Source organism: Eleginops maclovinus, chromosome 13, assembly GCF_036324505.1.
Source record: "Eleginops maclovinus isolate JMC-PN-2008 ecotype Puerto Natales chromosome 13, JC_Emac_rtc_rv5, whole genome shotgun sequence".
Taxonomy (NCBI): domain Eukaryota; kingdom Metazoa; phylum Chordata; class Actinopteri; order Perciformes; family Eleginopidae; genus Eleginops; species Eleginops maclovinus.
Window position 1 is genome coordinate 2,049,462 of NC_086361.1, and position 22,623 is coordinate 2,072,084.

At 39.5% G+C, this 22,623-nt stretch overlaps 1 protein-coding gene across 6 annotated transcripts in view; it reads left to right on the top strand.

The window, feature by feature from the left end:
- The window catches only part of arhgef1a (Rho guanine nucleotide exchange factor (GEF) 1a), a 35,129-nt gene that overhangs the window by 8,473 nt on the left and 4,033 nt on the right, over nt 1-22,623 (top strand). For 3 of the 6 annotated variants that reach the window (XR_010167103.1, XM_063898780.1, XM_063898782.1), the window contains exons 2-20: nt 509-671; nt 1,456-1,523; nt 1,995-2,058; nt 2,648-2,780; nt 6,992-7,101; nt 8,671-8,814; nt 8,927-9,177; nt 10,482-10,607; nt 11,783-11,906; nt 12,179-12,255; nt 13,248-13,419; nt 14,853-14,929; nt 15,014-15,186; nt 16,395-16,462; nt 17,805-17,993; nt 18,846-18,932; nt 19,735-19,784; nt 19,976-20,026; nt 21,627-21,908. Coding sequence is in view for 5 of the 6 variants with exons in the window: in XM_063898780.1 (XP_063754850.1) it covers nt 509-671; nt 1,456-1,523; nt 1,995-2,058; nt 2,648-2,780; nt 6,992-7,101; nt 8,671-8,814; nt 8,927-9,177; nt 10,482-10,607; nt 11,783-11,906; nt 12,179-12,255; nt 13,248-13,419; nt 14,853-14,929; nt 15,014-15,186; nt 16,395-16,462; nt 17,805-17,993; nt 18,846-18,932; nt 19,735-19,784; nt 19,976-20,026; nt 21,627-21,908 (2,409 nt within the window). In the remaining variant the exon portion in view is untranslated. Of the gene's footprint in view, nt 1-508; nt 672-1,455; nt 1,524-1,994; nt 2,059-2,647; nt 2,781-6,991; nt 7,102-8,670; nt 8,815-8,926; nt 9,178-10,481; nt 10,608-11,782; nt 11,907-12,178; nt 12,256-13,247; nt 13,420-14,852; nt 14,930-15,013; nt 15,187-16,394; nt 16,463-17,804; nt 17,994-18,845; nt 18,933-19,644; nt 19,785-19,975; nt 20,027-21,626; nt 21,909-22,623 lie in introns of those variants that run through there. The other 3 variants (XM_063898781.1, XM_063898783.1, XM_063898784.1) reach the window with 3 other exon arrangements.

The window sequence follows — 22,623 nt, forward strand, 5'->3', positions numbered from 1 at the left end:
TGTACTGTCTCTACTTTAAAGAGTCCTCTCCTGCTGATGTTCAGGTGTATATCAGTATGTAGTGTCTCTACTTTAAAGGGTCCTCTCCTGCTGATGTTCAGGTGTATATCAGTATGTAGAGTCTCTACTTTAAAGAGTCCTCTCCTGCTGATGTTCAGGTGTATATCAGTATGTAGTGTCTCTACTTTAAAGGGTCCTCTCCTGCTGATGTTCAGGTGTATCTCAGTATGTAGTGTCTCTACTTTAAAGAGTCCTCTCCTGCTGATGTTCAGGTGTATATCAGTATGTAGTGTCTCTACTGGGACATGTCTCCATGCTTTAATGTTCTAAAGCTCTTTATTTTTCTCATACTGCCGGTGATGCAGTACCTCTTTTCACCCTCTGTCTGAAACCAGAGCCCAGTCTGCTCTGATGTATTAGCTGGCCAGCTCTCAGTGTGTAAATGCCATGTATACATTCTGCTTTATACAGGAAGTGTTTTTTTCACACTTCTGTTTCTTTGTTTTAGAACAAAGAGAGAGAACGCATGAGGGAGCGAGAGAAAGCCGCGAGGGAGAGGGAGGCTCGCTACAGCAACGGTCACCTGTTCACCTCTCTGACTGTGTCGGGAACTACGTTGTGTTCAGCATGCAACAAGAGCATCACTGCCAAGGAGGCGCTCAGCTGCCCTAGTAAGTGAAAGAGTTACTTCACTACTGCATATACAGCAAGAGGAGGGTAGAGAAGTAAAATAACAGAGAAGGTATTAAAGAAAAGTCGTGTCCATTTATTATTTCAGTAAAATAGAGCAACACATATATAAATGACTTAAAAACATTATTCACACTACAGAAAAAAACAGTGGGAAGTTTGCATAAAACATATCCCAGAGAACACACAAACACACTGTTTACTGAGTCAAGGCTTTTAAAACCTAAAGATTGAGCTAACTTGAAATCATTGGTTGTGCATAAAGCAACAAACTCAATATTACCTGAAAAATATACAAAAACTATTTGTTTTCAATTCAGAGAAATAGCAACATAGGAACTTTAACCATCAGTTTGCACGCACTACTGTAAATCAGATGTGTATCTCTGCAGTTGCCGTTAAATTGCTGACCAAATGATTTGAAGGGCTAATAATTAAAAATAATTATATGAAGATAACAGATCACCTGTTTCGCCAATGGTAGATTTTTGAGTTGACTTTTGATTGTGATTGTGATTTGAAGTTTCTGTAAGTATTGCCTGTAAGCAGCTGTGATTGACAGACCCTCGATTTTTTAGTAAGGGTCAGGTAAAATAAGACTTTCTTTCATCACAAAAACTGCTTCAAGTGTACATGTTTTGTTTTATAATAATTGCCATGAGTGGATGAAACTTAACTAAAAACTAAAAGGGTCTAATAGCTTCTTCAACAGGATGTACAACAACTAGAGTTTGTTCTTTTTGTGCTACCTCTGTTCTTCCTCAGCATGCAATGTTACGATCCACAACCGCTGTCGAGACGCTTTGCCAAACTGCGCCAAAATGAAACAGAGGGTAAGACACAGGCTACACCGCTAATCCTCAGCCCTCATAATAAAGGTTTATTATTTAGCAAGTCATTGGAAGACTGTCCCTTTTCAGACTATGATCAAATATGTGTTCATCAGTCAAAAATGCTAGTCTTAGACTGTGACAAATAGACTAAATATACAACACAAAAGCATTTTACAGATTGTAAAGAAAGACTATCAAGTAGGAATACAAATGCACAACACAATTTCATAGTTGATCAAGCCTTTGTGTTCATCATTCAGGGTTTAATGTGAAAAGGTTTACTGACTTTTTTTTGAGTTTGGCTGCATAACACCCTGATCTTTTAAGACAAATCAACCATAGAGGAGATACGACGGCAGTTACAAATGAATATATGAATATTTCATTCAGTGAACGATTGAATTATTGCATGTCTGTAACGATTTAGAAAATGTAGTATGCTGTTTTACTGATCATTTCGTTTACTCACAGCAACAGAAGACGGCCCTAATGCGGAACAACTCAGCCCTGCAGTCTGTCACGCTGCGCACAAAGAGTGAGAGCTTTTCACACTAATAGATGTATTCTGTCTCCTTCCGACACCTCATGTAGTTCTCCTCCTGCCATTTCTATTTTTATCTGTTCTTCCTGCTTTTGTGCATTTTATTCTCTTCTTCCTCAAAACGTTGTCCATTTCTTCCCTATTAGACGTCTCTGAACATATCAAACAATCATTAATTGCCATTCTGCAACACCACACCATGTATGATTACATTAATGATGGTTACAGGAAACATGACATGTTCACATGTTTGAATTTAACAACCAAAAGTGGTGAATTATCTTGGCAGAATAAAATTGCCTTCTTTTTTATAAATTCAACATCAGGGAGACTCTGTCCAGCACCATCATCATTGATGTTTTCCCTACTCCTCTCTTCCACCCACTCATTCCCTCCTACTCCTGTTAGCTTGTCTTCTTCCTAACACGCTGTCACTGTACTCTTCTTCCTCCTCCTCCTCCTTCTCCTCCTCCTCCTCCTCCTCCTCCTCCTCCTCCTCCTCCTCCTCCTCCTCCATGTCTTTCCCTCATCACTCTCCCTCATGTTGCTCTCCCTCCTCTACCCACAACTTTTCCCTCCTTAGCTCCAGGAATGCGCGAGCGTCCAACTTCGGCCATCTACCCCTCTGAGAGCTTCCGACAGACCCTGCTGGGCTCCCGCCGGGGTCGCTCCGGCCTTTCCCTCTCCAAGAGCGTGTCCACCAACAACATTGCTGGGTGAGCCTCACTTTCATAGCCTTTCACAACCCTAACCCTAACCCTAAGGCACACATCTTGAAGGTCTCATATTTTGCTATATTTGAACAATGTATTGTAGGGCCATATCTATGCAAAACTTCTCTGTGAAGTGTTTTGCGGAAAATACCAAACAGATCCCCCATTGTAGCAGGCCTCATCCCTCTCTATTTCAGCCCTGTTCCTGAAGTGCTGATTCTGTGACTGTAGCTTTAAATGAACTAGCTGCTGCTGGCCACACCCCTTTGGAGCTGCTGCTGACCACGCCCCTTTGTCCACGTTTCTCTCTCGGTTTACCACAAGGACAGGACCTTTATAGTACACATAGTCTCTCCAGTACAGCGTTAGCTCTGAGTGTTAGCGATGCTTGCTAATGTAAACACAGACCATATTACTTCCAGAACACGTGAAGCATTGTTTCTGATACAGCTCATAGCTTGTTCTTTCTCCAGTGTTTACCACTAGAACAGTACGGTGGTGTATTGCTATCACACTAAAAAAAAAAAATAAGGCTCAGTATCAAGTAATTACGTGAAAGTTTCTTGTTATAACAAGATCTTTTTCACGTTTAAACAAGATAAGTATCATGTTATTACATGAAATTATCACGTTATTTCATGATAATTATATTTTCACGTTATAACGTGAAAATATCATATCACGTTATAACGTGAAATTATCACGTTATTTGAAGATATGAATTTTCACGTTTTTACAAGATATGCAACTATCACGTTTTCTGAGATAAGAAATCCACCAAGTCTGACTGGGCTTTCCTCCTAACAACCCTCAGTAACTTCTTCCCTCCTCCTCTTCTCATCCTCCTCCTCTCCTCCTCCTCCTCCTCCATCCTCCTCCATGTATGTCCTATACTCTCCCAGTGCTCTCCTCCTAGCCCACAAGTTCCCCCTAGACTCAGAATGCGCAGCTCAATTCGGCACTACCATCTCTGGAAGTTCGGTGCGCTCCGCGGGTCGTCGTCCTTTCTCCAAGAGCATGTCACTAACCAACATTGTGTGGTCACTTCATACCTTTATTTCAATAACCTATATCACTAAGAACATCTGAACATATTTGCTATATTAACATGTATTGTAGGCTATAACTTGCAAAATCTCTGTAAGTTTTTGCGAAATAAAATATTGTCGCTCATCCTCTATACACGTTGAAGTTATTTTGACTGTAGCTAATGACAGTATATGTATTATATACAGCCGCGGAAAGACCACTTCAGCATTATCATTTTCTGTTGTTTTATTATTTATAGGTATGTTTTTAAGTTAAATTATTATTTATTTTGTATAGTATTCTATAAACTACTGATAATTTTGGATTTATCAACAGACACTGAAATGGTTGCCATACATGTACTGTAGAGATTAAGATTTAAGAAACATTTGGAGAGGTCTCTTAATTTTTTCCGGAGCTGTATAACAACTTTACTCTAAGTCCCTCCTGCAGACATCCTGCTGAACACACAGACACACAGCTGGGGAGGCGGTTCAGCTCGCGACTGTTTATGGGGGACGATAGGTCGGGATGTGTCACGTGGGCGGACGTTGCCAGGAGTTCAATGTAAAGCCAGCCCACATTTCCCTTATTACGTCATAAGGACAGTAAATCTGGATCAGCTCGTTTGTACCCCCGTTTTATGTGGGTAAGGAGGAAAAGAGACAGGGTTGTATTTTCTGACACTTTGTGAGTCTCCTTATACACCGGGGACACATATGTATGTATAAAAGACAGCAAAAAGTGCATTTTGCACAATAGGGGACCTTTAAGCCTTCCTAAGGCGTAGGGATCTAGCCATGGGTTTGGGACTAGACTCACATACTGTAGATCAAGATTCAACTAAAATTCAACGAGGTCCAGTTAGAGAAAATGTCATGTGCTATACATTAGCTGTGAGCTAGTAGCTGTATCAACGTCTGCATGTCATCAACAACTGTCTCATCAAACAAACAAAGTACAATCCAAAAACATCAATATTTATTGTGTCTTGAACTACACAGATATACAGTATAATACTGTAGATGTTTTAATGTTCCACGCTGCATTTAAAATAAAATAGAGAAAAGAAAGTAAATATCTTTGGAAAATGTGTGCATCTTAAAAGAGCTTACTTTTAGAAAGATTAAATAAAGAGCAGCAGCAGCAGCTTGAGTTCCCCTTTCTCTTTAACCGTTTCACATCTTAACAGTTTCAGACAGTTATAGAACATATCAGTCCGAACACATCATAACAATGGAACAGTTTTAAGGTTTGTCTTTCTGTCCCTCTTATATTCCACTCCCTCACTGACTGTCTTTAGTTCAGTGAGAGACTGAGCTCTAGCCTCTCCGGCCAGGATTTTAAATCGGGGCTGAAATGGTGTCAGGGCCATTCTCATACACATGTGAAGGTGCTCATTGGTGCTCCACTTAACGCCTTCTCTCTCTGTCTCTCACTAACTCATCTCTCCCCTCATTCGTTTCTCCCCCTTCTCTCCTTGTCTCCCGCTAACTCGTCTCTCCACTCACTCTTCTCTCCGCCTTCTCTCTCCCACTAACTCGTCTCTCCCCTCACTCTTCTCTCCCCCTTCTCTCTCTCCCTCTCTCTCTCTCTCTCTCTCTCTCTCTCTCTCTCTCTCTCCCGCTAACTTGTCTCTTCTTCTTGTGTTTATCTCCCTGTATATCGCTCACTCGTCTCTTTCTCCCCCTGTTGGCGTCGGTTAAAATGGAATTGCCCCCCCAAAATGAAAATCCCTTATTAATGTATTGATTATAGGTCCGGGTCCATATAGGTTGGCGTCAGGGTCCTGACCCGGACCGCGGTCCGCCTGTTAGTGAACTATGCTGTAGATTATCCTGGATGTTGATCCTGCAAATTTGCTTGCTACATCCTTGGTTAAGTACAGTAGATCATCGTTAAGTATGTCACACCTGCCCACATACATGCACAGTATCCTGGTTAGATAGAAGATAGAATAGATAGAATCGGAGGATGAAACCCTCTTTATTTGTCACATGCATGCACACAGCAGAGCACACACAGTGAAATTAGTCCTCTGCATTTAACCCATCCTAGTACTAGGAGCAGTGGGCAGCTATCGTGCAGTGCCCGGGGAGCAATGGGGAGGGGGGATTGGAGGTGTCCGGTGCCTTGCTCAAGGGCACCACAGCAGGGCCTAGGAGGTGAAAAGGTTATGAGCCTTTCCTTGGTTTATGTTATGATGTTAGCATTAAACAAGATAGCTGGATATGCATGTCCCTGTACACAGGATTCCATTTCAACTTGATGGGCAAATGAACCATGAACAAGAGGTTATCTGCATTTCACTGGCTGTTATATCAATATGTATTATTCATATAATGTCAGACTGCAGATAAAAAGAGTAATGGTGCAAAACCTGGTTCAGGAATGGATATGTACTTTAAAAAGTTAAATATTAATTACAAGCTGTCATACATTCCTCAAATGTTTGGGTAACTGCATACCTAAATTATACTGTACGTTATACTATATATTTCTGTTATTGTCGGATGAGAGGTGTAGGCAAAAGTCAGACTTTAAGGATTTTCCTTTTTATTGAAAGATAACTGGCTAGATGCTATAGCCCATAAAATGGCATATGAAGGGTAATAACAAATAGAATAAATAACAAAATATAAAATAATGTAATTTAATCAGAGTGTTCCTGAAAAGAGAGCCTAACTGTAACCCTTTTAGCACCCATCCAAATATATAAAGGTTCAAAGGATGCATATAATGATGAATATGTTGATTACCATGGCAACAGTCAAATCCTCTTTCCTGTTCATGTTCTGTGAGCAATTGGCTGTCTATAGATCAGATATTTGACTGTGTCATAGTAAAAAGCACATGGTGTTACTGTCAACCCGGATGATGCATCTGATGTGTTCAAGTGTTCCAGTGGGCGTAACAGGAAGTGAGCATGTATAATACCAAAGCAGCCAAATGGATTAGCCATTATTCATTGGATCTTTTACACATGTACTTCTTCTAATATGACAAGTCCACATTTTATAAGATTTTTGCAATAAACTGTACACTTTTTGCACTCTCTTAAAATCAGAAGCTACTTCCTGTCACATGTACTGTTTGTGCTGAACCAAAACATGGCATCAGGGGTGCAAACAATGATGTTGAATAATTTCCTCCCCTAGTATTTAATAAAAGAGTGTGTCTTTCAGGACCCTGAGTGAGGACTCTAACCTGGGGCTGCGCAGGATCCTCTCCCAGTCCACAGACTCCCTCAGCTTCAGGAACAGAGCTATGTCAATAGAGTCCCTGAACGATGACGGTACGACAGACCTCTCTGCACATCTTCACACTGAAAGGATACATGTAATAGTGATCAGTGCCATAGCATAGGTCAAGTGAGTAAACTGGTTCTTAAAGGCAGGCAAGAAAGCCTTCTAGATAGAGAATGGAAACCGATGAGTGGTCTCGGGTGTTGCAGTCATTTTTGCAGGTTAGCGTCTATACATAGCAACAGCTGCATCCGTAGATATCCATCTGCTTTCACTTATCGTCTTTTAACTGTTTTGCATCCAAAGTCAAGAGAGTTTGTGGAAAATGAACAAAAGAAGCTCAAGACAGAAGAAGAGAAGTGTTATTCTACTAAATAAAAGTTAATAACACTGGTCCTCATCAACTAATAGAAAAATGAACTGATCACTGCCATTGGTTTTGGGGCGTATATAGTGTCTGTAGTTAGTGCCTACACCTAAAAATATTACATTTTGAGGCCCTTGTCGAGTTAACAGACAGGTGGATACAGGACCTTCAGATCTACAGACCTACCTGATGTGAATTTAGTTAAAGTGCTCTGAGTATGTCAGTAAATGGTAATGATCTTAAGGTTAGATGGAGAATGATAACTTGGTAAGGTGTGTAGTAATATGTCAGAAAGACCACAAGAAGTTGAGACTCTTCAGTAACACCAATGCTGTGTCTCAATTCAGACACTTCCCTTAGTACATCGTGCTGTACCCTGACGTTTCAGAATGTGGGAACAGGAAGTGTTGTCTCAAATCAGACATGGCTGTTGTGCCCTCACAAGAAGTGATGATTGCCTGGGTTAGCTAGCTAGCTAGCTAGCAACATTAGCGTTGGGGGTAGCAAATCAAAACAGACTGCTTAATCAATCCGATTACAAAACAAAGAAACACCCACATGTATAACTTTTATTTGCATAGTGCTGTTTCATTGGAGAACCACACTTGTTCAGCAACTTCCATTACTTAGCCATGATGGGGATTGTTCAGTGTGAGTGTCCGATGTTCCACACTCAAATCTTTCTGTTATGAGTCCACTATTCAAGAACTCATAGTGCACTGCATTTTGCATATTTGCTTTCATAAGCACTTATGTAATAAAAATAGCAAATGTAAGCACATAAGTATGCAAATTGTGACACAACTCAGAGGCATGGTTTAAGACAGGAGATATTTACTGTACATGAGCAAGCTATGGAAAGTGACTCAGGTTAAAGTAAATCTAGTAAATAAATCAAATGTACACTGGGTGTGGAGACCAAAGGAGCATAATTGACATTCATATGTGTTTATGATATGTTTATACTGTTTTGTGCTGTTACTGGTGTTTGTTTACATGGTGATTGCTGATATGTACAGTACTATATATTGTACATGATGAATGTCTGAAATGACTAAAACATATGTAACTAAATGTATGTTCACCTTTACACAATTTAGACACAGGGTAATCTGCTGACCTTAAATCCAGATGTCTAAACAAGTGAAGGATCAAGTTGTCTTTTCACTCCTTGTTAGATCAGTGAAGAGCTCTAAATGTGTTTCTCAGCCTGTGATCTATGATGCTGATCTTTTTTTTTTTTGTTATTTAGGAGACAACTACTATAGTTCAGTGTTAGAGGAGCTGGAGCTGGAGGGACAGGACTTTAAGGCCGACTCATGGAGCATGGCAGTGGACAGCAGCTACCTGCAGACACACCGCAAGAACATCATCAAGAGGCAGGATGTCATCTATGGTGACGTATATTGATCTTTAACTTCCTTCCCAATAGTACAGACATTGAATGTATCGTTGAACACAGAGCATATCGACTCAAATATGTGTATGTGTGTGTGTGTTCCTCTCAGAGCTGATTCAGACAGAGCTGCACCACATGAGAACGCTGCACATCATGGAGAGGGTTTTCCGGCAGGGCATGCTGGATGAGCTTCAGATGGACCTGTGCACCGTGCATGCCATGTTCCCCTGCCTGGACCAGCGGATCAGGACACACTCCCACTTCCTGGCTCAGCTTCTCCTGAGGCACAACAGCAGCCTGCAGCCTGGATCATACCGCAACTACACCATCCACCAGCTGGGAGACATACTTCTAGAGCAGGTACACCATTCACACTGCAGATTCACTCAGAACCTATTTGGTTATTACGTAAAGTAGTTTGGGTCATTCTACGGCTTAGCACAAGTGTACAACTATAGCGAAATATACTATATAACATTATAACGAAAGGAATTTTGACAGGGTGAGCCAGACCCCAATTCAAAGCAGAGGGGTCTTGAATGACCCTAAATAGATACATAAAATCTTGCTTATTTCACAACTTCCTGCTTAATAAATCATTAATTTGACACAAGATATTGATTTAACTATGATCGCATTGCTTCCACTAAGAAAAAAAGTGTGTTTTGGAACTGCAGCAGATTTTTTCAGTTTAGTCATCATGAATCCAAAAATGTGTATTCTCCACAAATATAAAAATTAGGGCTGTCAAATGGTTAAAATATTTAGTTGCGCTTAATCGCAAATTACTTGCAATTTTATCTATTCTAAATTTAACTTAAAAGGATATTTTAAGTGTTTTTGTGAGTGGACAAATATGATCGGTTTATAATAAATAATGTTTATTATAAATAAACATTATTTATTATAAATAAACAATGGTTATTTATAGTAAATAATGTATTTATAATAAATAATATATTTATAATAAATAATTTATTCATAATAAATGATATAATAAATCACCTGGTATAATAAATCATTTTATACCAGGTGAACTTGCCATCCAAAAGTGAATATTCCTTCTCGATGTGTTACTGGTTTCTGCTGTGATCCACAACGTTACCATGGTTTCCTGATTATTATTTTTTTGCAAACTACTTAGCGGGCCGTGGGTCACAGAACCCGCATGATTAAAACAAATACCGCCGTTAAAAGGAAGTTGCGTTAACTTTGACAGCCCTAACAAAAATATTCAAAGGTATGTCATGGTGTTTTGGTCACAGCTGACATTAAATAGACCAGACTTTTTTCTGCCGATTGATATGACTGCACATAGTCCCTTGATCAAATTATCCTAAAAAATGGTCTGCTATAAAAAAAGCAGACTGTTGCATATCCAAATTAACCAATCATAATAGAGTATTCAATTAAGCTGTTTAATAACAGTGATTTGAAGTGAAGTCCAGCTTTAGTTGGTATTGTTATCTTGGTTATGCTGCTGTTTTTTGCATTGAATTGCTAAATTAGATTTTATTTTTTCTAATAAAATATTTATAGCTTTTAGATTTTTATCTAGTGGTAAATGTGAATAAGAGATGTCAGAACAGTGTGTTCCATTAACATTTAAGCAGTGTTCTCACATTCAAACACAGAGACAAAGCAACACTGTGTTCTCCTGCCAGTTCTCAGGTCAGTGTGCAGACGACATGAGGAAGACCTACGCTGAGTTCTGCAGCCGCCACATGAAGGCTGTCAAACTGTACAAGGAACTGCTGGCCAGAGACAAGAAGTTCCAGTGCTTCATACGGGTGAGACACATTAGAGACACAGCATGAGGGTCAACTGTATGCTGGGGGTCTAAGTAAACCTCCCCAATTCCTGCACACATCCACTATTCTGCCCTTACAAGAATGTTTAGGTTTCAGGCTTGGCGGATAGCTTAACATTGTTGACAATAAACACCAAGGAGACAGCAGGTCAGTTTAGGATGTTAACTGGTTAATTTCGATTCCATTTCATTCCAATTGATTTTCATTCATTTCCACCAAACATTTTAACTGCTGCTCACATGCTAACAAGATTAGCATCACTCATCATAAAGTGTTGCCATATAATCAACTAAAGTGTGCCGGTATGCATATAAACAGACAATCGATGGTACTTGCAGACATAAAGACCCTAGGATTTCAGCAAGGAATTGTATTATCGGAGGAAACACAACCCATGCGCTCCATAGAAAGCCATCAACAGAAAACTACGGCAAGCCTTCATGGACACACAGTGCAAAATACAAAACTTTCTGCAGGCCCTCTTGAAGGGGCACCTCACCCACCTTTGTTTCAGCAGTGGCTCTCTAAGCATCTACATGCAACGCTTCGCTCCTTGTAATGACCTGGATCTCTTTATGATCAAAGACTCTTGGGCGACCCAAAATGATCATGATCTCAAACTCACAGCAGGGTTATTGTCTTTGAAAGTAGTACAGACTGACAGGCAGGGGTTAGGGTTTGCCCTGGTTTGTAAAGATACAAGCTACAGATGCTGATGAAGCCCTTCATTTCCTGATTAAAGGAAAGTATGAGTATACACCTAGATATTATTCGACTTCTATCAGTGGCTCTGCTGAATTGCTGTCCTCATCTCTGACTATTTAATCTGTTTCTAATGCCCTGCCAACACTGGACTGTTAAATCTTTTAACCTATCACATGTTCTGACTGGACCTTATACTGCTGACCTATCGATTAATCACATTTTATGGTCCATAGATTTCTGTTGTCAAATGTTTACATGCTTTTATATCTGAGCACCAATGCCATTTAGTCACAATGGGCGCATGCACTCGGCCTGCAGGGCTGGGAATAAAGCCGACCCGTGGATGCAGACCAGAGATCATTCAGGGTGAGCTGAGTGTGGGGGCAAAATAAAAAATGAAATGTCAACCAGGATATTTTTTTTCTGTGTTTCTCTTTGTCCCTGGGCAGCGGGTGAGTCGTGGGCCCTTGCTGCGTTGCCATGGTGTTCAGGAGTGCATCTTGTTGGTGACTCAGCGGATCTCCAAGTATCCTGTCCTTATTCAGCGTATAGTGGAAAACACTGCAGTGAACGGTGAAACACCCTATATAAGAATACAGTGACCAATCACTATACAAGTGAAAAGTACTTCCATACCCAAAGCGAGAAATATACCCCAATCAATCGTTTTAAAAGCAAAGTCCTATAGGAGATGTTTTGGTCTTTCTATGAGCAAAATTGATGGATACATTTGTTAAATATTCCTTCTACACAAAGTGATTTAGAAGTCTTTTTTTTCTATGGTGTTTTTTGCTTTAGGTTGTTATTCTCAGCTAATAATCCTGTTTCCTTCATTTCTCTTCCAGATGATGAAGAGGAAGCCTCCTCTATAGCCCAGGCTAGCTTCATGGTCAGAGAACTTCTAAGTTCAATAGACCAACAGGTACCACATTTTTTGGGGGGGTAACATATACACGTTATAAGCAGTGGGGTAAAAAGTGGGTATGCACTATATGCGATGCATAGGGGCGCCACACCAGGGGGGGCGCCAAAGCGATGGTTAAAAAAAATATATATATATTATTTTCTTTATGTTTCTGCTGTTGTGCGTTTCTAAATAGTTTATGCATTTCCTTAAGGTTATATAACATTTTGGAGGACTAACATGCTAGAGAAGGGCACCCTATCTCATAAGATTCAATCATAGGATTTTGACATAGAAGAGGGAGCAGGGGCGCCGCGAGCGCTGAGCGAGCAGGCACTAGTAGTGAGTTGACGTCCATGGGAAAAGATGGATAAAGCAAAAAAGCTGTCGGGGGCTGAACATGTCATGTCAAGGGATGCGACAACAGTTAAATAAGTGGATGGTGAAAGGCAACAGGTAGGATGATTTAAAGTGTGACGTGACAAAAGCTACGTTATTGTTAACAGAGAGGGTTCTAAAGGATCTTTGTGTGTAGGTTTCCTTTTGCACTTTAAGGCATTATGTTGCATTGATTATAATGATAATGTTTGTAACTGTTTATTATTTAATTATGGTAGGCCTATAGTGACTGATAAACTTTAAAATAAACCCTTATTATTTAAAGCCCATACATGATGATGTCCGGCAGACTTATTTATGTATTATTACTATTCTGGGGGGACCATTGAGGAAAAGTAAGGCTGCAAAATCCCTTTAAAAGTGAACAAAGGGAGGCTAGGTTTTTTTGCTTTGTGTTGAGAGTCAATCAAAATAACATTTCAGCTCCAAACTATTCCTCATTCCCATCTCTTCCCATGTTTCCTTTCTGGATTATGTTTAGCATGATGAATTTAGCACACACTTTTAGTCTCCTACATTTAGATATAATCAGATTAGTAAAGCTCTTCCCTTTTCATTAAAACTGTCTTTTGTACTCAGAATGGAATATAACTTTTCTCCTGGTTGTGCAGATGGAGGACCTGGAGAAAACACAGCGTCTGCAAGAGATCCAGGCCAAGCTTGACCCGCGTTCTGATACCAGAGTGAGGGATGGGGGGCTGTTCAAGCCTTCAGAGCTTTTTCGCAGGAGACTGGTCCATGAAGGAACCCTGTACTGGAAAACCCCAGGATCCCGGCTCAAAGGTACATCAAACTTCAGTCCGTCTGTGTGTAGACTACATGAATTACAGTTTGAAGAGCAGCTCAGAATGGAGTCTTCTAAGTGTACTGTGGTCTATAATCTATATTTCATAGAGTGAAACCAATGGTGTCACCAATAACAGCTCCGTAACTTAAAATAACGGCAGCACTGATCGAGGTTTTCTGGAACTGTCCAAGTCTGTTCACATTTTCTTTTCCATGAACCAGTCTTTAAACACTGCAGAGCCCATACTGTGTTCCCTTTAGTGTTTACTTCCTGTCTGTCTCCTTCTGCTGTTCCCTTTAGTGTTTACTCCCTGTCTGTATTCTTCTGATGTTCCCTTTAGTGTTTACTTCCTGTCTTTCTTATTCAGCTGTTCCTATTAGCATTTAATTCCTGTCTGTCTTCTTCTGCTGTTCCCTTTAGTGTTTACTTCCTATCTGTCTTCTGCTATTCCTGTTAGTGTCTATCATCTTTTGCTGTTCCCTTTAGTGTTTACTTCCTGTCTGTGTTCTGCTGCTGATTTCTCTATCGTCCAGCACCCTATGTCTTTCAACTCTTTCCTCCCCTTGTAGTTTTGTTCTCACCACCAAAATGAATATTCAAAAAGTATTCCATGGTGTTTCTGATGGAGAAAACTAATGTTCTTCTTTCACAGCTTACATTAGATTGACCAATTTGACAGATTGATATTAATGGAGGTGGTCCCCTTATCAAGGTGTCGTTAGCAACAGTATCGAGAAAGAACAGACTGCTAAATGTCCAAATTGATCAGTCTTCATTCCATTTTTGACTAAGCTGTGTAATAGCTGCTGCTGCTAACTTAATATGATGATACAGTAGCTAACAACCAGTTAGCAAAGGGGTATTATTAAAGACAAGCATTAATATTGTGAGATTTCAGCAAACCTGACCAAAAATCACCAGCTAACTAACTTAGGACCCAAGTGCAGCACAAGGAGGTGGAATACCAATTTCAACAAAAGGCGTGCTTTTATTATAAAAAGCTGTTAACAAAAATACAAAGTTTAGGGAAATCCGGGACATGAAAAATACTTGACTTAGTACATGAAGGACGACAACGAACTGACTAAGAACACAAGGGAAAGCAGGACTGAATACAAAGACACTAATCACAACACAAGCCACAACTGGGGACGGGAGTCAGAAACAGGAGGGCAACAGGTGACAACAATGAAACAGTCAGACACAAGGAACACCAAAGACAGGAAGTAAAAGTACACTAGACACAACAGAGGGAAAACATTTCAAAATAAAACAGGAATCTACAAACTCAAAACAAGAAACTTGCCAATTATGACAGCAGGAACATTTCAGATTGTTTTCAGCATAGTTAAAAGGTTAGGTTTGGTCTCAGGTTTACATGTGCTGGAAAAACATTTTGAACCTGTTTTGTGTGTCTATGTGTGTGCAGATACAACAGTCTTATTGATGACAGACATCCTGGTGTTTCTGCAGGAGAAAGACCAAAGATACTTCTTCCCATGTCTGGTAAGAAAACACAACAACATTGAATCTAGCAATGTGATTCTCTTGTTGTTCCTTTGTCTAACACTCCTCCCGTGTGTGATCCAGGACAAATCCTCAGTGCTGTCCCTCCAGAACCTGATAGTGAGGGATATAGCCAATCAGGAGCGAGGCATGTTCCTGATCAGCGACTCCACTCCTCCTGAGATGTACGAGTTCCACGCTGCCTCCAAAGAAGATAAGAACATCTGGATACGCCACATCCAGCGCACCGTCAGCAAGTGGGTTGATGCTCAAACACAAACATAACAAAACCTTTTATGTGAACTTTGGTTCAATATATTGAAGGATTTTCCCTTAAACAATATGTTCTTTACTTTTCAATGGATTACATTGCAAAGTTACATGTAACTTTGTTGTTAAGACCGTACATGAACAACACATATTATATTCCACTATTTAACCTCAATTGTTGAGCTGTCATCTTATCTGATGTCATCAATTAACAATAAATCTGGAATTAGTCAGTATTTTACCAGGTACTGTTACCTCGATTTGAAGAAAGGTGTACTTACATCAGTTAATAGTCCGCTGGTGAATGTTTGAAGTTTCTATGTATCGTTGGTGGTTAGAGGTTGATAAAAAGTCACCAGTCTACCAAATCACACAGAACATGGGTTTTCCTTCAGCTTGGCAATAAGATAAGACAAGACAAGACAAGACGTAATTGATTGATCCCAAATTGGGATTTTTTTTACGTTGCAGCAGCATAAAACAAAACTCGGCATTGCACACAATTAGAAATTAAAAGAGTAGAAAAAAAAACAATTCTAAAAATATAAACACATCTCAAACAGCAGTAAACCAGCATTAGAGAGTATAACACATATATACATTTGACAGTGAAGATAAACAAATCTATAAACTGTCTGACAAATAGAACAGTTTTGAAGGGCCAATTTACAGTGAACACAATATAAAGCAGGATATCATGTACATTAAGAGCGCAAGGAGTGGAATATTAAATTAAATATAAACGTAAAAATGTACAGTGTGAATGTTATATGTCCAGCTAACCAAAGAGAGGCTATGGAGCAGATTGTTTGTTGTATGATAATGATGCGCAGTCATGTCACCGTGATAGTTCCTTTTTAAACGTTAGCTCTTTTAATTCATTTACTTTAAAAGCAGTTTTTAAATGTGGATATAAACCTTGTGAACAAAGGGTGTAAGTATCATGAAAGTGTGTTTGCTAAAGATCTTATTTTTTATGGAAAATTCCCATTGCTTTTTGCTTGATGCTAACTTACGAGTCGGCCTACACCTTCAATGCACCACTCTGTGAACCTTTAACCCTTTAAAATGACTTGATCTGTGGTTGTATATTTATGTTGTATTGCTGCCTCTTATGTGTACAAAAAACAGACATCAAAAAATGATCCACACCACATGGTTGATAAATGTGAGCTCTGTGCTTTTGGTTGATCAGGTGCCCATCAAGAGAGGAGTTTCCCCTCATAGAGACGGAACAAAAGGCCCATCTGAGAAGACTCAAAGGTCAGGAGACATTATGACACGATCTCTGTGTCTCGTTGTGATTCTTTCATTCTGTTTTATGAATTCTTCTTTTGTCCTAGAAGGCTTCTGTTTCAATGAGTCTGAGGTTCAGAGAAATCCTAAGGAAAAGCAGTTAAAGCCTAATATCTATATTGAATCAGACACATTTTCATGTCATTATTCAGTTTTACGTTGTGTCCTATCAGCTTTTTTCTCTCGAGGAGGAAGAGGGAGTTTTCTTTCCCCTAGCCAGCCAGCAGGGATTGCTGTTAGCAGCTTTTATCATGAAGATAGAAACAAAGCCATCTTACAAAAACCTGAGTCCCTATTTTTGTTTGGAATGGATTCTGTTTCGCAGCTCTCAGAGTTATTATCAGATCTGAGGTCTGAAAATAGGCTTTAATAAAGCAATGTATTTTAAATGTAGGTATACACACTATGACAAGAGAACACAGATAAAAAAGGGTTTTGGAAATATTAATACATACATTTATTAATCAATACATAAATAAATGTAATGTCATAATAATTGATTTATTCACTCATTATTTATTTATGTATTTATTTTCTTTATTTTACTTTATTTTAAGTACTGTCTTCCATAGTTTCCACCATGGCCACGAGAATACATATTTCTGATATTTACGCCTGTATTGTAGTAACTATGGAAACAACATAAGTTTTCAGATTATAGTCCCAGGTAGTGATGTCATTAATCTTCAATGGATTAAACCAAGTCCCACTCTTCCTTTCAGGCCATTTTGTATGTGTTTTATGTGTGTGCGAGGTGTGAATATAGAGTGGTGCAGTGACAACATATTTTTGTTTGCTGTTCCGGAAGTTAGCGGACAACAAAGGCTCCCTCGACAAAAAGCCAGTAGGATTTTTCCATTGCATTTTGGAATATTCGGGAAAATAAGACCTGTAACAAACAAACGTTTATGAAACGTCACGTTCTGTTCAGAAAGATAATCTCCACATATTAAAAAAACCATTACGTCAATATCGCTAAGCTAAATCCTAATTATTTTTGTGCGTGATGACCTTTAGTAGTAGTATTTAGCCACTTGTAAGCAACTGCAGTTTTTAAGACAAAGCTTTAGATGTTCATCAGTGGAGTAATGGAGAACAAAATGTAAAAAAAATCTCTTCAGCTTGACTTGAATCTAACCAAATAAAAAACGTTGACTTTGAGACAACTACACCCAGAAAAGCTAAAACGCTAACTCATTATTGGGTTATGGACTTATTCCTGCACCTCTCTATCCATGTCTGTACATATTCGTGGATTAGTTGCGAGTCAGTACATGTTGCCCCAAATGATTTATCCCCCCCCCCTCAGCGGACATCCATCAGAAGGACCGGGAGATGCTGGAGCTCCTGCAGGAGAGGGTCACTCTGTTCTGTGAGCTGGCTGAGGTCACCAGCGGTCATGAGGGGCTACAAACCCATAACACTCGCATCCTGTTCAGGGCGGACACCCCCCAAGCCCCCCGGGCAGAGAAGCTCCTGCAGGACGCCACAACTGAGGGTAAGTCTCAGGTCAACTTGAAAGGAATGCTTTTGTAAAAATGTTATAATTGTATAATTGAAGCAGGGCAAAGCATCAAACTGAGGTTGTCAGTGTTGACTCATGTGACAGAACAGGATTTATTTTTCACTGTTTAAATGAAGCACACTTTTTTCCACCACCCTGAAACTCAAATATGTAATTAACATACGAGATGTTCTCTGAAAGGTCCCCTATTTTGTTAAATCCACTTCTCTATGTCTTTTATCCATAAATCTGAGTCCCCTCTGTGTTAAGGGACTCGGAAAGTTTCAGGAAAGAAGGGCTGTTAGGCCTCCTACAGAGAACATTTTTTAAAGCATTGAAAGCCCTTGGGAAACAGATATATTGATATAATCAAAATATCAGATCAAGAGACGATGCCCTTTACAACATTGACACATAGTGCAGAATTTTGTGTTTACTTTTGCGTAGAGACATTTCCATCATATATAAGTGCAGAAAACTCAAACAGGTTGATAGGAGGAACCTGCCTTAATGATGAAAAGAAATATACTGCTTTGGTCATTGGTCTGTTTTCATATACATGCAATACACTTTAAATGGTGTCAAAGAATTAGGAATTTCAGACAAAGTTATTCAATGATTTGGCTTTCTAACATCCTCTGCTTTCCCTGAACAAATGCAGATAAATAAAAAATATCTATATTCCAGAAAAGAAGACAAAAAGTAGTCTTCATACAAGTTGATTCTGCTGCTGTACAGTTCACCAAGGTTTATGGTATGCCCGTGTGTGTGTGTGTGTGTGTGTGTGTGTGTGTGTGTGTGTGTGTGTGTGTGTGTGTGTGTGTGTGTGTGTGTGTGTTCCCACAGTTGAAAGGTTAAGTGAGCTCCTCCTGGGTTCCAGCATTGACATCCCTCTTCCCTGCCATCACACCCACATGGAGGGGGGAGACACGAGTGAGTCAGACAATCATTCATCCTTACCCATCACAAGTATAACAATTAGTCCCCCCCTATAAAGAACATACAGTAAGTGGGAATATGCAGGGTGACAGTCGAGTCCTGTAACTATAATGACCAGCTCGCTGCACCTTATCCCGCTCATAACTACTACTTACTACATAAGTCGATAAATCCAAATCAAATATCGATTTTTCCAGAGCCCATACCATGTTCCATCTAGTGTTTACTTCCTGTCAGAAAATGACACTTTTAAGTCTGTAGCTGCAAGATGTGACATGAATAAAGATTTTCTGATGGAGAAAAAATAGCTGACAGCTGACATTAAATCGACTTCTTTCTGTGGTTTGATATGACTGCACATAGTCCCATGATCCTCCTTAGCATTGGTCTGTTAGCGAGTATTAACGACCTCTGAAATGACAAAATTGGCTAATCAGAATTGAGTATTCAAATAAGACGTGTAATAAGATAAGATAAGACAAGATAAGATGTACCTTTTATTAATTGCCGTGGGGAAATTCAGGAGTTAAAGCAGCGACAGAGAGAATGAAAAACAGGACATACAGATTCACAGAGGATAATACAATTAAATACAATTCAAATTAAAATGATGCACGTAAGTAACTGTTAAAACAAAAAGTGAATTAAATTAATATATACATCTTTGTGTCCGGATTGTTAAATATATTTACATTTGTGTATACAGATACTGATGCAGGTCTCTGTGCAGTGCAGGCTTTATGTGCAGTAACAGTTACAATCAGTCTGTAACACCGCTGTGCTCGTCTCTGCTCAGGTGATCAGGATCTGTTGGTCAATGGAGACCATGATGGCTTTGCAGCTAAGGTGAGGTGGGGGCCAAGATACAAAAGTGTGTGTGTGTGTGTGTGTGTGTGTGTGTGTGTGTGTGTGTGTGTGTGTGTGTGTGTGTGTGTGTGTGTGTGTGTGTGTGTGTGTGTGTGTGTGTGTGTGTGTGTGTGTGTGTGTGTGTGTGTGTGTGATAAATCAGTAATGAGTATGCTTTTTGTTTTTGGCAGAAGATCTACCAGAGGCTGGTGAATCTGAGTGTGTATCTTCATGCAATCCAGGTGAGTGTGTTTCTGTGCAGTGTTACCACGGTGACTCACATACAGGACTTTATATAGCACATATAGACGGGAGCTACAGGCATAGCTATTTGGGAAGGTGCAGACTCCCAGCTTCAGATGCTTAGACTTGAGATACTGTGAGTCTTCTGTGGTGCGGGGGATCAAATAAATCTCCATCACACATTATTAAACAGTTTTCAACAGGTGTGTCGCCCTCTGTACATTCTTTTGTAAACACGATGAAGCACAGAGCCAAATCTATTGCTCTTACCAGTGTCAGAAAAGTTCACCCTTTTCCAGAAACAGCTTTGACTTATTTTAAAGCGTGTGCCTGTGGATGTGTTACGTCTTTTTTTTATGCAACTGTTGGGGAATAAAGTTATCTTTTTTATATCCTGAGTGCATCATACTGTTACATGTAATCTGTTACTCCTCAAGCCTTTATATACAAGTGTGTTCTACTGGAGAAAGGAACTGATTGAACTCTCCAAAAGCAGGGGGGGGAGAAGTACTCAGATCTTGTACTTGAGTAAAAGTAGAAGTACTCAGATCTTGTACTTGAGTAAAAGTAGTAGTACCAGAGTGTAGGAATACTCTGTTACAGTAAAAGTAGAAGTACTCAGATCTTGTACTTGAGTAAAAGTAGAAGTACTCAGATCTTGTACTTGAGTTAAATTAGAAGTACTCAGATCTTGTACTTGAGTAAAAGTAGAAGTACTCAGATCTTGTACTTGAGTAAAAGTAGAAGTACTCAGATATTGTACTTGAGTAAAAGTAGTAGTACCAGAGTGTAGGAATACTCTGTTACAGTAAACGTAGAAGTACTCAGATCTTGTACTTGAGTTAAATTAGAAGAACTCAGATCTTATACTTGAGTAAAAGTAGAAGTACTCAGATCTTGTACTTGAGTAAAAGTAGTAGTATCAGAGTGTATGAATACTCTGTTACAGTAAAAGTAGAAGTACTCAGATCTTGTACTTGAGTAAAAGTAGAAGTACTCAGGTCTTGTACTTGAGTAAAGTAGAAGAACCAGAGTGTAGGAATACTCTGTCACAGTAAAAGTATTCTAAATATTCCTCCAGTAAAAGTAGAAGTACCAGAGAGTAGGAATACTCTGTCACAGTAAAAGTATTCTAAATGTTCCTCCAGTGAAAGTAGAAAGTACTCTCATCTAAATGTACTTAAAGTAGCGACAGTAAAAGTAGTCATTGTTTGATTGGTCCATTTCAGAATAATATCTCTGATATGTTTTATAATTATTGATCATTAAAGTGTTCTCAGAGCTGGTAAAGGTGCAGCTAGTTTGAATGGCTTTGTATACTGCAGGGTAGCTGCTGGATTTACTGCAGGTGAACTAAAGTCTGATTTAAGGGAGATTATATTTACCATCATTAATCCAGATCTGTAAAGTAACTAAAGGGATTACATACATGTAGTGGAGTAAAAGTAAAGTAGCATCAAATGGAAAGTACAAGTATCCCAAAATTGTACTTAAGTACAGAACTTGAGTAAATGTACTTACCAGTAGACACACTTCTGCTCAGCTCGCGGGTCCAGCCTCTTAAATGTCTGACTCTGGGTTCTCTTTCATGTCCTGCAGGGCGCTGTCATCAAACAAGACTCCATCCTGGAGCTGCTGCTGCAGCCGCAGGAGTCCACCTCCCCAGCTGCAGGGGGAGTGTGGCGCCCCCTGTGGAGGGATGGTGTAAACCGGGAGTCCAGTGCAGTGTCCGGTATCGGGGAGCTGACCCTCCTGCAACGACAGCACAGCCTGCTGCAGGAGGAGCTGCTGAGGCTGCGGGATGCCGAGAGCCGCTTCAAGGAGAGTGAGAAGGCCCGGGCCAAGCTGGAGAAGCAGGTCCGGAACATGAAGGACACTCAGGTAAGAACATTTGTATTCAATGACATACATTTTGGGGAATCACAGAGACAGAAAACTCTCAATGTAAGACTGATGACCTCCGGCTAAAAGTACCATCTTGATTTGTATTTTTACATTATCATAGCACCAGATGCAGTAAAGGGGACTTATTGCAGAAGTCTGTCTGTACTTAGTTTTTTCTTTCTGATAGTGTCAAATATCAGATTAATTACCAAGTTCACATACAAGGGATTAGCCAGAAATAAAGTAAGCAAAGCAAATGTAACACGCTTGAATAAAATCCATAATCACCACCTTAAAAACAAAACAAATATCAAGAGTGTAGGAACAAAAAAATTATGAGTTTATTATTTGATCATTTTATTGATTCAGAATTGTAATGAATATAAAATATGTTAATTAATGTTAAGGACGATATCTTTGGTTCTTTGGTTTGAAGCCATGCATTTTTTTTTTACCACTGTACTGCACAAAAGTACATTTAAGTTCAATTTTATTTCAGTTCACTGTCTACCTGTGTCTACGTAACCTGGTAAAACAGATTAATTAGTCTGTAAAAAGAGGAGAAACCTAATTAAAGGAGTTTGAAAGAGAAAAGAGTAAAAATAGAAAAGCGTTCTGTGCAGGAACTGACCAAGGAATAAGTAAAAGTTCACAGCATGAATTATAAAAAAATATTCAATGTAAAAAGCAGCTAATCACAGCAGATGTGGGG